Source organism: Pongo pygmaeus, chromosome 14 (assembly GCF_028885625.2).
Source record: "Pongo pygmaeus isolate AG05252 chromosome 14, NHGRI_mPonPyg2-v2.0_pri, whole genome shotgun sequence".
Classification (NCBI taxonomy): domain Eukaryota; kingdom Metazoa; phylum Chordata; class Mammalia; order Primates; family Hominidae; genus Pongo; species Pongo pygmaeus.
Genome location: NC_072387.2, coordinates 105,468,039 through 105,484,240, shown reverse-complemented (window position 1 = coordinate 105,484,240; position 16,202 = coordinate 105,468,039). Strand labels below are relative to the sequence as shown.

At 43.4% G+C, this 16,202-nt stretch overlaps 1 protein-coding gene across 12 annotated transcripts in view; it reads left to right on the top strand.

The window, feature by feature from the left end:
- The window catches only part of DZIP1 (DAZ interacting zinc finger protein 1), a 63,384-nt gene that overhangs the window by 27,066 nt on the left and 20,116 nt on the right, over positions 1-16,202 (top strand). For all 12 annotated transcript variants that reach the window (XM_054445908.2, XM_054445906.2, XM_063651061.1 and 9 more), the window contains 4 exons: positions 5,629-5,769; positions 6,308-6,356; positions 8,276-8,332; positions 11,721-11,777. In XM_054445908.2, coding sequence (XP_054301883.1) covers positions 5,629-5,769; positions 6,308-6,356; positions 8,276-8,332; positions 11,721-11,777 — 304 coding nt within the window. The remainder of the gene's footprint in view (positions 1-5,628; positions 5,770-6,307; positions 6,357-8,275; positions 8,333-11,720; positions 11,778-16,202) is intronic.

The window sequence follows — 16,202 nt, the reverse complement described above, 5'->3', positions numbered from 1 at the left end:
CAGGGTGGGTCTCCCCAATTCCAGCCTTCCCCTTCCTTAGTCTGCTCTCCACAGAGCCAGCAAAATAACCTGGCTACTGGCCACCATTCTAGCCTCAGCCTGACCCCACCCCCGTCGCCCCGCCCCCCGCCTCTCAGAACCTCGTCTTTCCAGCTACGATGACTTTCTGCTAATTTCTAGACATTCTGGCCTTTTCCTCTTTTATACCTGGTTTGCATTGTTGGGAAGCCCTTCCACTTGCTCTTCACACGGCTACCTCCTTCCCGTCGGTGTGAGTTTTCTATTCTGTGTAGCAAATGGCCACAAACTGAGTGGGTGAAGATGGCATGTATTTCTCTTCTCAATGTCCGTGGGATAGGAGTCCAGGCAGGGCTTGGCTGGGCTCAGGGACTCACGGGCTGCATTGAGAGTGTCAGCTGGGCTGTGTTCCTGTCTGGGGTTCCTTGTGGTTATTTGAAGGGCTGAGACTATCAGGTCCCAGAGGCTACCCCTTCTCCGTAGCAGTGCACAGCGTGGCTGTTGACTTCAAGACCAGCTAGAGTGTGTCTCTCTTGCTTTCATTCTCCCCCTTCAGGAAGGGCCTGGGACTTCTTCTTTTTTTTGGTGAGACAGAGTCTCACTCTGTTGCCCAGGCTGGAGTGCATTGATGCCATCTTGGCTCACTGCAACCTCCGCTTCCTGGGTTCAAGCGATTCTCCTGCCTCAGCCTCCCGAGTAGCTGGGATCACGCGCCACCGTGCCAAGCTAAGTTTTGTATTTTTAGTAGAGATGGGGTTTCACTGTGTTGGCCTGGCTGGTCTTGAACGCCTGACCTCAGGTGATCCACCCGCCTCGGCCTTCCAAAGTGTAGGGATTACAGGCGTGAGCCACCATGCCTGGCCTGGAACTTCTTTTAGGGGGCTCACCTGAATAAGACAGGCCCACACAGGATAATCTTCCTTTTCATAACCTTAAAGTCCGCAGATTTGGGACTGCAATTGTGTCTCCAGAGTCCCTTCACCTTTGCTGTATTCTGTGGTTGAGAAGCACAATGGAGGTTATCTTCAGACCAAGGGACAGCATCACACAGGGGGTGTACACCAGGGGTGCAACCTTGAGGGCCCCCTGAGAACCCTGCCTACCCCACTGCCTCTGGCCTCTGGGCCCTGGTCACCTGATGTCACTCTATCCAAGTAGGTAGTCCCTTTTATTATTCCCATCACATCTCAAACAGAGCTCTGAGCACTATTTTAAATAGTTTACTTGCTTATTTGTTTCCTTGTTTATTGTCTGTCTCTCCAATCATATCATTGGCCCTCTGAGTGAAGGGCCCTATCTATTTAGCTCTCCATTGTCTTCCCAGCATCCACTCATGTGCCTGAAATGTGGTTGGCACTCACTACACACTTGCAGAATGAATGTGGAAGGTAGCTAGACGTCTAGCTAGGGCATCATTCAGCCTTGTTCTCATAGATGGAGAAAGGCTGATTGTAGGGTTCAGAAGAGCAGGGTTACCAGAGTTGTCTGGAGGTCTAAGCACCATCTGCTGTAGGGAGGACACTAGTCCATGTTTCCACCCTGCACCACGGGGGAGCTTCCCCCATGAGAATGACTGTGTAGTTAGGACGATGGCGTTCACTTCCCAGCATATTTTATCTATGGCAGCTAAGATGCAGGATCCCAGGAGCAGTGGACGGTAGTTTCTCTGCACCACAGGTGGCTCCACTGTGCAAGAAGTGTTCTCCTTTGTCCCCCTGCATTACACTGAAGCAAAAGTGGTCTGTTCTTACGGTTCATGTCCTGGTGTCCTGGAGCTGACTCATACCGGCTCTCAGCTGTGCACATTTCTCCTCATCAGGGTGTTTTTTTTGAAAGCTGATTTAACCAGCACACCATTGGTTTTATGGGAACATTTGGAAATAAATGGATATTTGTAGTTGCCACATACTTAATCATTCTAAGAGTTCTGTGAGGTAGATGCTGTCACTCATTTTACAGGTGAGGACACAGGGGCTTAGACAGATGCTGTCTTGCCCACGGTCACTGGTATTTGAATGCAGGCCCTGTGTACTCCAGAGCATACTACACTGGCTGGCCTGTCTAGCTCTAGGCACTCACCTGTGAAGCTTCCAGCCGGGAAGGAAAACAGGCAGTGACAGCTTCGAGTGGTTGCTTTTCTGTAAGGACGCAGGATCTTTTCTTTGGATGCTCTGACATGGTAATCCCTAACCAGGGATGCAGTTCAGAATTACCTGAGACTCTTTTCCAAAGTACGCGTGGCCAGCTCCACTCCCTGAGATCTTGATTTAGTAGGTAAGTCTGGGACATGTGGATTTTGGAAATACACAAACCAAAAGCCACCCAGGCTATCCTGTTTTGGATCTATGGTTTGAACCACTGCTCTTAGATCATTAAAATCCCTACTCTTATTCTTCAAGCCATCTTTCTAGCATTGGTATTTAGGGACAGAATTCAGGTTTCTTTATTAATCGGGGGTGGGGAAGGATTTTTAAAATCCTGGCTCCTTTAAAGCTGTCTGTGTTTCAGGCAGTTGTGGGAATTTCAGTGGCCTCTGGCTGGAATAGAAAGCGAGTTACAGTTTTTATACTTTGTCACTGCGAGTCGTGATAGAGAGAAAGACTGACGGTTGTCATGGAGGAAGAAGGCGAGGACTTTCCTGGTTCTGAGTGGGGCGCATGCCTCACATACTGGGTATGTGGGGGCGGATCTGTGCCACCACTAGGCTGCACTCCTTCCTCGTCTGTTGGTTTGGCTTGTTTAGAAGCTGCTTACCTCTCCCTTCTTTGCTCTTAAACCCTAACAGAGGGGTGAATTCAATCAGGTTTAGTAATCTCTGCCTGAGACCTAACTATTAATTATTCCACATGATTGGTGCCTGCTGTTCCCACAATGCACATATTGTATTTCTCTGTTTAGGGAAAGTTGCATTTGCCAACTTTCTATTGATTTACCTAGATTCTTGGCAATTTTTTTTGTTTTAAATAACATTGGTAGGAGTTCACAGGCAGTCACAGATAAGCGATGGCATGCCCTTTTTACCCAACAGAAGACTCTTGAGAGCTTGGGAGGTTGTCAGATGGTCACATAATGAAGGAAGGGAGGATGGGGTGATGTGGACCAGTAGAGAAAAATGCGTAGTGCTTGAAATGGGATCACAGAAAATGGGCTCATGAGCTGCAAACTTCAAAATAATTTCTGGCTATATTTGCCTAGACCCTCTCCATTCCTCTCTCCATGTACTCTTTTCCATGCCTGTCTGATTCATTCTTAACTCCTCTATTAAGAATGATGTTATCCCTTAGATATTCCCACATCTCCTTTCTTCCTGGGGCCTGGAGCAACTCCCCATGTAGTTGATCAAGGCCGAGATCCTAAACCTCCATCCAGCAGCCTGGACATTTTTACTGGCTTTTCCTTCTATTTTCCAGCTCAGCATTTCCCAGACTGCTTTGGAGGCCACTTTTCCAGGGGCCTGTAAAGATGTAGTGAAAGCTCTTGACAATGCCCTCCTTGGGGGAGGTTCTTAGTATCCACTAGGAAAGGAAAGATTCTTTTTAGGTTTCACTCGGAAAATCTTTCTAGATTGGTTCCACCCAGTGTTTGTCCAGCCTCATAGGAGCACAGAGCATTTCAGAGGCAAGGCTGTGCAGGATGCTAAGACACTGCTTTTTTTTTTTTTTGAGACAGGGTCTTACTCTGTCGCCAGGGCTAGAGTGCAGTGGCATGAGCATAGCTCACTGCAGCCCCAACCTCCTGGGGTCAAGCAACCCTCCCACCTCAGCCTCCCGAGGAACTAGGACTACAGGCTCACCCCACCACACCTAGCTTAATTTTTAAAAGTTTTTGTAGAGACAGGGTCTTACTGCATTGCCCACACTGAACTCCAACTCCTGGACTCCAGCGATTCTCCCTCCTTGGCCTCACGAAAGAGCACTGACTTTGAAACTTGCATGTGAAAGTTTAAGTCTGGGCTCTGCCCCACTTCGGCTGTCTCAATTAGGGCCAGTGACTTTACCTTTCTAGACTTGAGTTTTCCTATCTGTACAATGGGGCCAAAACATGTGTCCGTAACATTGTGGTGTGGATTCAACAAAATGAAGTGCATCTAGTACACAAGGAGTGTTAATTTTCTAAAAGCAAGCAAATGAGGAAATGCTAGTCTAGGTGCCCTTATATACTCATCTCAGGCACGGATACTTCCTACTCCTTTATTTGATCAGCATACCCTGTCACCACTTCCAGGACATAGACTTGGAATGTTCTTCACCCCAATTATGAAGGCTTTTTTTTTTTCTTTGAGGCGGAATGTCGCTGTGTTGCCCAGGCTGGAGTGCAAAGACATGATCTTGGCTCACTGCAGCCTCTGCCTCCTGGGTTCAAAAATTCTCCTGCCTCAGCCTCCCAAGTAGATGGGATTACAGGCACCCGCCACCACACCCGGCTGATTTTTGTATTTTTATTAGAGATGGGGTTTTGCCATGTTGGCCAGGCTGGTGTGAAATTCCTGACCTCAAGTGATCTGCCTGCCTCAGCCTCCCAAAGTGCTGAGATTACATGCACAAGCCACCACACCCGGCCTCAAGCCCCACCCCACCCTTTTTTTTTTTTTTAACCTTCTGTGTTTAAACAACTACTGAAATTGCTTTAAGCACCTTTCCTTCAATTATTGAAAACAAATTCTTCTTGAATTCTTTTTGTCCAGTCTATGATCTTCCATGACATTATCTGTAAAGATGAATATGTCTGTGTGTCTCTGTATCTCTGTCCTCTGCATCTCTCCCTTTCTTTCCCTCCCTCCCTCATTCCCTCTAATCTCCACCATTCCCCTTCTTTTTCTCGGTAAACATTTATCAGTAAACATTTCTCAGAGAACCTGCTGAGGGCCAGGGGTTGTGCTAGTTTCTGGGAATATAAAATAATTAAGATGGGGCTGGGCACGGTAGCTCATACCTGTAATCCCAACACTTTGAGAGGCCAAGGCAGGTGGATCGACTGAGTTCAGGACTTCGAGACCAGCCTGGTTAACATGGTGAAACTCTATCTCTACTAAAAATACAAAATTTAGCCAGGTATGGTTGTGTGGGCCTGTAATCCCAGCTACTCAGAAGACTGAGGCAGGAGAATTGCTTGAAGCCGGGAGGCGGAGGCTGCAGTGAGCTGAGATTGCTCCACTGCACTCCAGCCTGGGTGACAGAGTGAGACTCCATGTCAAAAAAAAAACAACAAAAACATTAAGATGTGCTCTCTGGCCTAGGATGGCCCATGTGGGCATCGGAAGGACAGGACTGCAGGAGAAATTTAGTACTGAGGGTCAGAGCCACTCTGCAGGAGAAGCCTGAATCCTTTATTGTTGCTCATGTGTTATTTCATGCTATATGCTGTAGTTGGCTCAGCTGCTCCCATTATCAGTGTTGTCTATTTGGGGTCGTGAGTTCCCTTGGGAACACAGATGAAGCACCTAGAGCAGCCAGGGCCAGGATATACCATGATCAAAGATTTATTCAACGACCTGATGTGCACGGATAGCATCAGGCCAGCAAAACAGGCAGGGCATGTACCTGAAATCTGGAGAATGAAGACATTTGACATGCAGCTTACAGGTGGATGCCTTTCTTAACTTTTTTTCAGCTCCTGTCACATATAGAGAAACTTCGAACCTCAATGATAGATGATCTAAATGCAAGCAATGTTTTCTACAAGAAAAGGATAGAAGAGCTAGGGCAGAGACTCCAGGAGCAGAATGAGCTGATTATAACTCAGAGACAGCAGGTATGTCTGGCAGCAGTGTGGCACCGTGCTTCTTTAAGCAACGGAGTCTATCTAAGAACATGTGTTTTTACTTTAGAGCATTTGTAAGTGGTATAAGGTGAGGAAGATGGAATATTTTTCCCCTTGTGATTGCTTGTAAAAGTTAGTGCAATAAAATACATTTTTAAAAGGTATTTAAAAGTAATATGTTGAAGATTTATACAGTTAAAGTTCAAAATTAATTTGATTTGAAGGTAAGTAAGAATTTCTTTCAGTAATTACTCTGAGAAGCAGCCAAATACAAATGCAACTTTAAAAAGATTTTTTGTTATTTTAGATTCAAGGTGTACATGGACAGGTTTTTTACATGAATATATTGTGTGATGGTGAGGTTTGGGTAATAACTTCTGCCTCTGTGCTTTTAAAGACCACAGGCCCTATGTCCCTGGATAATTTAGTGAAAAGGTTAATTTACTAACAACATTATCTGTCCATTATCCCATGTGTGTGTCCCTATCTAATTTCAAACGTATCACTAGAAGACTGTATTTCTTTGCAGATTAAAGACTTTACCTGTAATCCATTAAACAGTATCAGTGAGCCCAAAGGTAAGTGGATGGGATCCCGGTGCTGGTGGCAAGGGGAACCTCCCCAATCGCGCTGGGCTTCAGAAGAATGTGGGCCCCACTTGTTTATGTGTGCTAAGATGGCATTCTTCTTGTTGTATTAATTTCGTAGATCTGTCCTCTATTATTTTAATTTGAGAGATTTGTTACCACAACCCAGAAAGGTGAAGAATTTAAAAAATCTAAACTATCATGTAGTTGTTTCATTTTTTTAATCAGAGTACTATTAGGCACATAATAACTGCTTAGGAGCCATTTACCTCTTGACTTATACACTGTAGAACAGAGTTATGCATATAAAAGCACAGGGTCTGTTGACAGACTGGGTTCTACTCCCATCTCTGGCACTTCATAGCTTTATGAATCTCTGCCTCAGTTTCCTCAGCTTTATAGCAGGAATATGAATAGTGTTTCAGTCTATTTTCTCCGCTATAATAGCATACCACAGACTGGTATTTATAAAGAAACAAAGTTTCTGGAGGCTGGGAAATCCAAGAGCATGGTGCTGACATCTGGTGAGGGTCAACCTATGGTGCAAGGCATCACCTGGCCAGCTAATGCATGAGACGGAGAAAGGAAATTGGGTCAAACTCATCTTTTTAAATCAGAAACCCACTCTCAGTAACTAACCCACTCCTGCCACTGTTGCCGTGTAACATTATTACAATGGCAGTTAAATTTCAACTTGCATTTTTGAGGGGATATTCAAGTCATAGCAAATAGTAACTACATCATAGGCTTGTTATGAGGATTAAATGGGATAATATGCCTATTAAGCCCTCATTAAGTTAGCCATTATTATTGATATTAAGCTCTTAGTAGGCCAGGCACAGTAGCTCACATTTGTAATCTCCGCATTTTGGGAGGCCAAGGCAGGAAGATCACTTGAGGCCAGGAGTTCGAGACTAGCCTGGGCAACATAGTGAGTCCCCCTTCTCTAAAAATAAAAAATAAAAAATGAGCTGTGCATGGCAGCAGGCACCTGTAGTCACAGCTACTCAGGAGGCTGGGGTGGAAGAATCACTCGAGCCCAGAAATTCAAGGCTGCAGTGAGCTATGATTGCACCACTGCACTCAAGCCTGGGTGACAGTGAGACCCACACCTCTAAAAAACAAAAACCAAAAAACTCTTAATTATTCTAAAGTGCTATAAAGGCTTGCTGCATTATTCTCAACTGTGGCTGTTTGGGGGTTACAGGTTTGTTCTAAGCTTAATGGGAATATGCACAACCTACTGACTGCAGCAGTGATAGCCTGCCTGTCTCCATATCATTCAAGAACTCTGTCTCTGTCTCTCTCTCTCTCTGTCTCTCTCTCTCTCACACACACATACACACACACACACACACACACACACACACGAAACCAGTCAAGACCAGGGCAAGAGCTGACTTTGCAAAAGAAAAAAAAAAAGAGACCAGAAGGGAGACTGGAAGCCATAGGTTCAGGGTCTTACTTCTGCCTAGTTTTCTTCCCAGTGATTCCAGTCCTGGTTCCTGCACGTCTCAGGTTGTTGAGGAATCTTTGTGTATTTGAGGGATGCCAACGGGGGTGGTACTGGGGTGTATGAGCTGGGTTTCCTCCCTCTTGTTTTGAGATAAAGAGTTGGGGAAAGAGGTATGTGGTTCCCTTTAACTCCTCTTCAAATAACAAGAGCTCAGGTAGGTAGGAATACTTGCAAAATTAACTAGATATCATAAATATTTGACTGAAAAGTAATTCTGGGGAAAATTTAGCTTCAAAAAGATGTATGTTACACATATTTATTCTCCTGGTGATGTGCTATATATTGGTACATTTCATTTATGTTTTTTATGGGGGCACAAATTAGGATAAGGCCTACAAAAATTTAATCCATAGCTTGTGATGTTTTTTGTTCATTTATTTTTCTGTCATTTCAGGAAATCCTTTAGCCTGGCAGGCTTTTGAATCTCAGCCAGCTGCTCCAGCTGTGCCTAGTAAGTTCCTATAACAGATGCAGGGCTCCAAAGGTATCTTTAAAATGCTAAACCAAAACATAACTTTTACTTACTATTTTTAGAGACTTTTCTTTGAAAACCAATGTATTTAGAGATCACATAATGATTTATTTTGATTCTTAGTTTTGACCTAGTTCTAAAACCCAAGACTACAAATATCCACATGATGTTGTGGTGATTTTGATTAGCCATAGCTATTATTTCACAATTTGTCTAAAAAGGGATGACTAAAAATTCCTTGGCATCACCTTAGTTTATACTTGTTGACTTCTCAAAGTGACACACTGTGTGACTGTGTGACTGTGTGTGGTGTCACCACACTTTGAAACTGCTGACACTCTTACTGCTGCAGGCTTTGACAGGTGTCCTGTCTGTCCCCACTTGTGGTCAGCCTGGCCATCTGCTCTATCTCCCGGAGCTGTCAAGATTCTGCAGTAAACCAAAAGGACATAATCTTTACAGTTTAGAAACTGACAGATGGTTGTTTAAAAATACTAGCTAAATAGTTGAGATAGTTTTGCTTCCATTCAGGAAGGAGTAAGGGCAGATACCCATGCCATGTGCACAGGGATCTGACCATGAGAGGAGTATGGGCTGAGGCTGAGCACAGAGAAACAGCACCACGCACGTGGGCCCAGGGATTGTGAGAGCACTGTGTAGTGACCAAAGGACATTCTTGAGCGTGTTTTGGAATTTGGCACTATTGGCTGGAAAATGCTGATGGTTTTAACCTCTCAGTCTTCTTGGAGGCTTCTTGAAGCTGAAGAAGTAAGGGGTAGTTAAGGGGAGGAGAGGAGTTTAAGTGCCAATAGTAGGGTTGAGAGAGGAAGAGATGCTGAACTTACATCTTATGAAATGAAGGAAAAAAACACATTTCAGAGAAGGACAGAAAGGTCAAATACTAAATTATTCAAACAAACAATCAGTCTTCAGCAGCTGACCAAACTCAAATACATATGCAGAAAACAAAAACAAAAACAAAAAACCCAAGGCTATATTTATTTAGGGTGGTTTTCTCCAAATGGAGTATGCAAAATTATCTATTGGAATGTGGGAAAAAATTATTAGAGGTTATTTTTATATATTAATAAATCTCATCCTTTTAATTTTTTCATTTTTTTGTTTTAAAATGTACACATTTGTATTATAGTATATATAAAATTCATTTAAATAAACTGTGTATTTCTGGGGGAACTTTTACTGATTGGGGAATGTGGTCAAAAAAAATATGGATGCCACTGGCTCTAGAAAATTCCAAAAATAATTTAAAAAATTAGGCCCATAGCCCCATAGGTAGGGGTCCCTTCCGAGTGAGGCCCTGGCTTGTCCCATTCCTCTTCCCAGCATACAAAAGGATCTAAAAGCCAAGGTTCTAATGATGGCAGGGAAGTTTTCATCACTTGAAAGAAAACATACATTCTAAAGTTTAAGATCAGAAAATCTAAATCACAAGGTGTAAGTCAGCTTTGGAGATATGTAATAAATAAATTAGACCTATACCCAGTAAAATGAAGATTTGTAATGTCTAATATAAGGCAGATATGGTCAAACCTCTTGATTCCACCTGTCTATACCCTTGGTGATTTAGACACTAGTCAGTCATTTACTGATTTACTACCCTTTCATAATAAGGGAATGAATTCTGCAGTTGAGAGAAAAGACCAAATTGTGATCAATTTTAATAGCATCAGATCTTTTGATTCTGTAAGCTGGAAAAATATCTAGATCAGGAATAGTTAATATTCTGTATTTTCTTTTTCTTGTAAAAAGCCAGACAGTGATTTACATTAGGCTTCACACGCTAGATGGTCTGTTTTGCAACTACTCAACTCTGCCATTGTAGTGCAAAATCAGCCATAGACAACACGTAAGTGAAGGAGCTTGGCTGTGTTCCAATAAAAACAGGCAGTGGACTGGGTATGTCTCATGGGCTATAGTTTGCCAAAACTTGATCTAGACTATACAAGTTGCAAATGGGTACAAAGGCAGTATTTCCAGAGTTTGTTAGCAATTTACAAATAGGAATTGAACACTTTCACTAGAAGCCATTGTGAAGATAAAAAATGCATACCTATAGAAGTAGCTGATGGCCGGGTGTGGTGGCTCATGCCTGTAATCCTAGCACTTTGGGAGACCAAGGCAGGTTGATCACTTGAGGTCACCAGTTTGAGACCAGCCTAGCCAACATGGTGAAACCCCATCTCTACTAAAAATACAAAAATTAGCTGAGCATGGTGCCGCATGCCTGTAGTCCCAGTTACTCAGAAGGCTGAGGCAGGAGAGTTGCTTGAGCCCAGGAGGCGAAGGTTGTAGTGAGCTGAGATCATGCCACTGCATTCCACCCTGGGTGATGGGAGTGAAACTCTGTTTTTTAAAAAAAATAAAATAAAAAAGTAGCTGAGGTTTGTGGCCAGTATTTTTTAGGGTAAGATTAGAATTAAAAGTCTGTCTTGATAAAGAAGCTGTAAACTAATAGACCAATACTGTTTAGTGAAAACAAACTGGATAAATAAATAGTCCAGAGAGGACTCTCAGATAAGAATTGTCAAATATTGGAAGAAGGCCGTGGAATCTAATTTTCTGGAGACATTTAAATTAGAGAGGATTGAGTCTTACTTAAGTTAGGTAAACCTCTTTCCACAGGCTGTGCCTAAATTAATATCTTCACATAATGTCTTCCAGCCCAGTGATTAGAGTACTTTTCAAAACTGGTTTATTGTGTATGAATGTTCATTGCAGCAGTATTCATAATAGCTAAACAGTGGAAACAACTTATATGTTCATCAACTAATGAAAAGGTAAATAAAATGTGGTCAGTTTATAAAACAGAACGTTATTTGCCCATAAAAATACATACTGATATTTATATACATGCTACAGCATGGATGAACCTTGATAACATTGTGCTAAGTGAGCAAAGCCAGACGCAAGGGACCACATACTGTATGATTTCATTTACTATATGAAATGTCAAGAATAGGCAAATTCATAGAGACGGATAGTAGATTAATTGTTGCCTGGGGATGGGAAAGGGGCAGAAATAAGGTGTGATGGGTATTGGGCATGGGTATTTTGAGGGAGGTGATGAAGAAAATGTTCTAGAATTAGACAGTGGTTGTGGTTGCACAGCCCTGTGAATATGCTAAAAAAACCACTGAATTGTATATTTTTAAAAGGTGAACATATCTCCATAAAGCTGTTATGAATATAAGTTTATGTTGTGTAATATCTTTGTCACTTGAAGTATTTGTTCCTTATGGTGTGTATGTATCTTGACTAGTTTGAGGCATATTTGGCTATCATCATGTTCGGATGCTTATGCTTTAATTATGGAACCTCTGAGTTTTTCCTTTTTATGCTGTTTCAGTGAATGCTCCAGCCCTGCACACTTTGGAAACTAAATCAAGTCTGCCAATGGCGCATGGTAAGTTTCAGTAATAGTCTCAGCGTTTTATGTGCAGTTGCCACCCTGAGTTGGATAACTTATTAACCAAAAGTGATTATGTGGAGGTAATTAATAATAAAACAGGAAACATTTTAGTGATTGCAAAGCAGTTATTAAAACTGCCGTCTTCATGTGTAATATTGTTGTAAACTGGACATACCTCCCAAATTCTTAAAGTATAAAAGGTGTATATAGGTATAAAAGGTTGCCAGACTCACAAGTAGAGATTTTAACTTTGGGTAGTGTCTTGATTATTTATGATTTTTGTGGAAAGTAGTAGGTGTTGGGTAAGAATGAGGGTGACCTGCTATCTGACCAGCCAGCCAGCACATGCCACAGGGCGTATGTGGTTGTTTTTATAACTTTCAATGTGGCAGCAAGTCACCTTTTCTAAACAAACAGTTTGAATGACTTGTTGGGAAAATCTAGAAAAGACATGTGATGGAAACTAAAGGAAATAGGTAGGAACCACTGGGTGAAATCATTACCAGGGTTCAGTTCTTGGACCAGATCAAAAGGGTGATAATTGTTATTAACATGATCCAATAGATGGGCTGAATATTATAGCCGTATTTCACTTTTTATACAGTTAAAGTGCTTACAGTTTTTATAGTATGTTCTTTAATATGATGTTTTCCTGTGCTCTGTTGGATATTACAAATGAATTAAGATGGGAGAAGGGCCATCTTTTTCCAGTCTCACATACCGTTGCTCTGGAATCCACGGATTATTTCACTCTTCTTTCATTTTTGGTCTTTTAAAAAAGTTACACTTAAATCCATGATCTAACTGGTCAGTATAGTGGCACGTTTTGTCTTCATAGATATTGTGGTCTGTATACCATGAACTTTAGTAATAATCCTTTTTACTCATCACTGACTGGTGAAGTGTTTATTGCACCTTATTTTTTTCCCGAAGATCATTTCAGGTGGGTCAGTTGTCTTGAGTATGTGATCACAATACGTAATGTGTAAATTCTCCACATATTGATCTTCTTGTTTACAAGTGTTCAGAGCATGCAGTTTTTTCCTTTAGACCAGTAACAGATAAAAGCACATTGGACATAAATAAATTTGCTTTAATATTGAATATATAAGAAAAGTATCTAGCAATCATTCTGTATTCATATTATTTTATGTCAGGTCTAAAATCTCTCTGTTGCATCCCTTTGTAAAGTATTGCTGGCTACTTCTCTTTTGTACTTCAACAGTGTATTTCAGTTTCTTTTACTTCCCCGCCCCTCCACTTTGTTATTGTTAGCTTTCTGTATGACATCACACAAGGTTCCTAGTTTCTTTGTCATATATTTTTGTTGCTAACTAAAGGACACGCTGGTAGGTACTTTAAAGCTGTCTGGGGTTAATTCAAGGGTCCGGACAAATCGATCATTTCTAAAGCATGTGTTCACGGGGACCCTACCCTCACTGGCCCAGAGCTGCATGAATCAGTCTTGCCCCCTTCCTGGCATCTGCGGGGATTGAAATGCTAGTTTTAAATGCCAGCCAGACCTGGCACAGGGCCTACAGCCCTTGGATGGGAATCTAAGCTGATTTGTGAGCATCTCAGTGGGCAGGAGCTAGGAAGAGACTTGGCCAGGGCCCACCAACGTCCCCCACCCCGTCAGGCCAGCTTCCCCAGGGCAGCAGGGGCAGGGCAGGTTAGTCATGGATTGCGTAATGTTTATTCGCCTGTTCACTCTCTGTCCTTTGTTCCATCTCAAAGCTTGATGAGGTTCTTTACCATGAAAAATCTCGCGATTTCTTACCATTGTAGGTCGGGTCCCCTGGGAAACAGACTGATGCGGAAGTTTACAGGTGGGAGGTGGGGGTGCCCTTGGACAGCACCTGTGAGAGAAGCAGGGTTGGGCGAAGGGGACGTTGAACCCAGACGCAGCCACAGTGGAGGCCTCAGCCGGCCCTGCTTCAGAGCTGCAGAGCTGGGATGAGTGCTCCGGCTTGTCCTCCACTGAGGCAGGAGTGGGCCATTGCCCCTTGCACTGATTTGTCATCTGATGGGGGCTGCCCCAAAGAGAGGGTGAGCTAAAGCAGCCTGGAAGGGACTCCACTGTGAGCTGCTAGGAGCCAACATTGCCAGCACGTCTGTCCTGAGAGGATCTAGGTAAAATGGGAACTCTGATGGCTCCCTGCTTTCAACTCTGCTACACAAGCTAAACGGTACAGGCAGTAGGTTCTGATTCTAAGGCAGTTGATAGGATGAAACATGGGTTCTGGAGAAGATAAACAATCATGCTTGATTCCCATCCCCAGTATGCGTTTTTTTCTGGACAAACCTCAAATAAATTTTTGTAGTATTTTCACCACTGGAGACCACTTTGCTCGTTGCTCATGGAGTAGTGACTAAATGGTGGTATTAGGACGCCCAGAAAATAAAGTATACTTTGTTGCTGTTAAACTGACCCATACACCAATTGCTTAGGTTGCCTGGGCTGATAATGTGGCCCACTTTTAGAGCGACGAGTGCAGTGAGGATGCAAAATAACCGCTTTTCCCAAAGTCTATGGGCACCTGCTAGGTTCTACCTACATGTAAAGCCCTCCTTTAATTTGGTCTATAAATTGTGAGGGGCTTATGTATACATGACTTTAATTGTATATAGCTACAATGAGGACCACAAAAACTAGAAACTTTTTTTTTTTTTTTTTTTTTTTTTTTTGAGACTGGGCATTTCTCTGTCACCCAGGCTGGAATGTGGTGATATGATCATAGCTCACTGCAGCCTCAACTTTCTGGGCTCAAGTGATCCTCCCACACAGTTGAGACTGCAGGGGTGCACCACCATACCTGACTAATTTTTTGATTTATTGTATAGACGGCATTTCATTATGTTGCCCAGGCTCGTTTCAAACACCCGGACTCAAATGATCCTCCCACCTCAGCCTTCCAAAGTGCTAGGACCACAGATGTGAGCCACCGCTCCCACTTAGAAACATTTTTATTAGACTTTACAATTATTATTATGTTTTGTTTTCAAAGCAAGTATTCTACATCTTGAAATACTGAAACTTAACACAAGCAATAGTTTATTGTCCAGTACATGAGAGGTGGTGTGCTCCAGACTTCTGGTGTATTGTGTCTCTTGATGGAAAGAAAGATGGCTTCCCCCTCTGGACACCACTGGCCCAAATAGTGTTGCAGAAGTGGGATGGGGACTGTTGAAAGGAAGTCTCAGTTCAGTGGGATTCCACCCTCTAAAGGAGAATGAGCCTGATCCCTGTCAGGTGACCATGCTTATGTGCAGTCACAAGGGGAAATGTTTGGATATGCCAACAGGATCTCCTAGACATACATCCTGGAAAAACTCAGGAGAGTCTTCAGTGAACATGTCTTTGACAGGAGTTAACATGCCACGTGTAGTTATCTGTTTCTCCAGTGGTGTTCTGCCACTCCTGCCTTCCTTCCTTCACTGACCACTGGGTAATGACAACTGTGGGCCATTCCTGCATGACAGAGATATAGAAATGAATCAGAAATGAAGCCTGTCCCCAAGGAACTTACAGCTTATAAAGGAGACCACATGCTTATAATTATGGTGCAAGGTGAGAGCCACTGAAAAATGAAATGGGTATCCAGGCAGGGGAGAGATTTTCTCCATTTGGGAGACTCTGGGAAGACTTCCTGGCGTAGCTGACATTTGGCCATTTGAGCCGAGTAGGAGGTGAATATGTCAAGATGGCATCCTAGGCAAAGCAAACAGTAAGAAGGAAAAGGTGGCAGGAAAGCACTAGATGTGAATTAGCAGTTTAGAGTAATTACTTGGCCATGCATAGAGAAGAAGAGGAGACGTGAGAGAAGTGAGGTTGGTTGAGGGCATTCATGGCAGCTATTGAGTGCCAGGCTGCAGCTGTCCAGGGTTGTTCTTGGGGCAGTGTGTAGCCGCTGAGTGTTCTTGAGGCTGGGTGTGCAGAATTGGAGAGCTAGGCTATGGGAGGCTTGGCCTGACCAGAGCGTCTCCAAAGAATCTGAGATGGGGAGACCAGTTGTAGGTGTGGGTGATCCAGCATTTGAGATTCCTCTCCGGGAGTCTGCGTTGTGGTGACGAGACTGGAGAAAGAGTGGACAGACCAGCGGTTTGGTGGAGTTGGCAGAAAGGCTGAGCAGGTGATTGGGGACCAGGGCCAGGACCAAGGAAAGTCAGAGCACAGTGAACTCTGATAATGGATGGACAGCGGTGGCATTTGGAGAAGTCAGGAAGAAAAGCCCAGTGAGCGCCAGTAGGCAGGCATCATCACTTTGTGGACAAGTCTCCAGACTTTGGAAGCAGGCAGTCCAGATTCACAGCCCACCCCTAAGCCGTGGGCTTAGGGGCTTTGCCTGCCAAGTGCAGAGAACAGCCGTGGCTACCGCAGTGGCCTTTGTGATGGTCCAGCAAGGTACAAGCCACTGA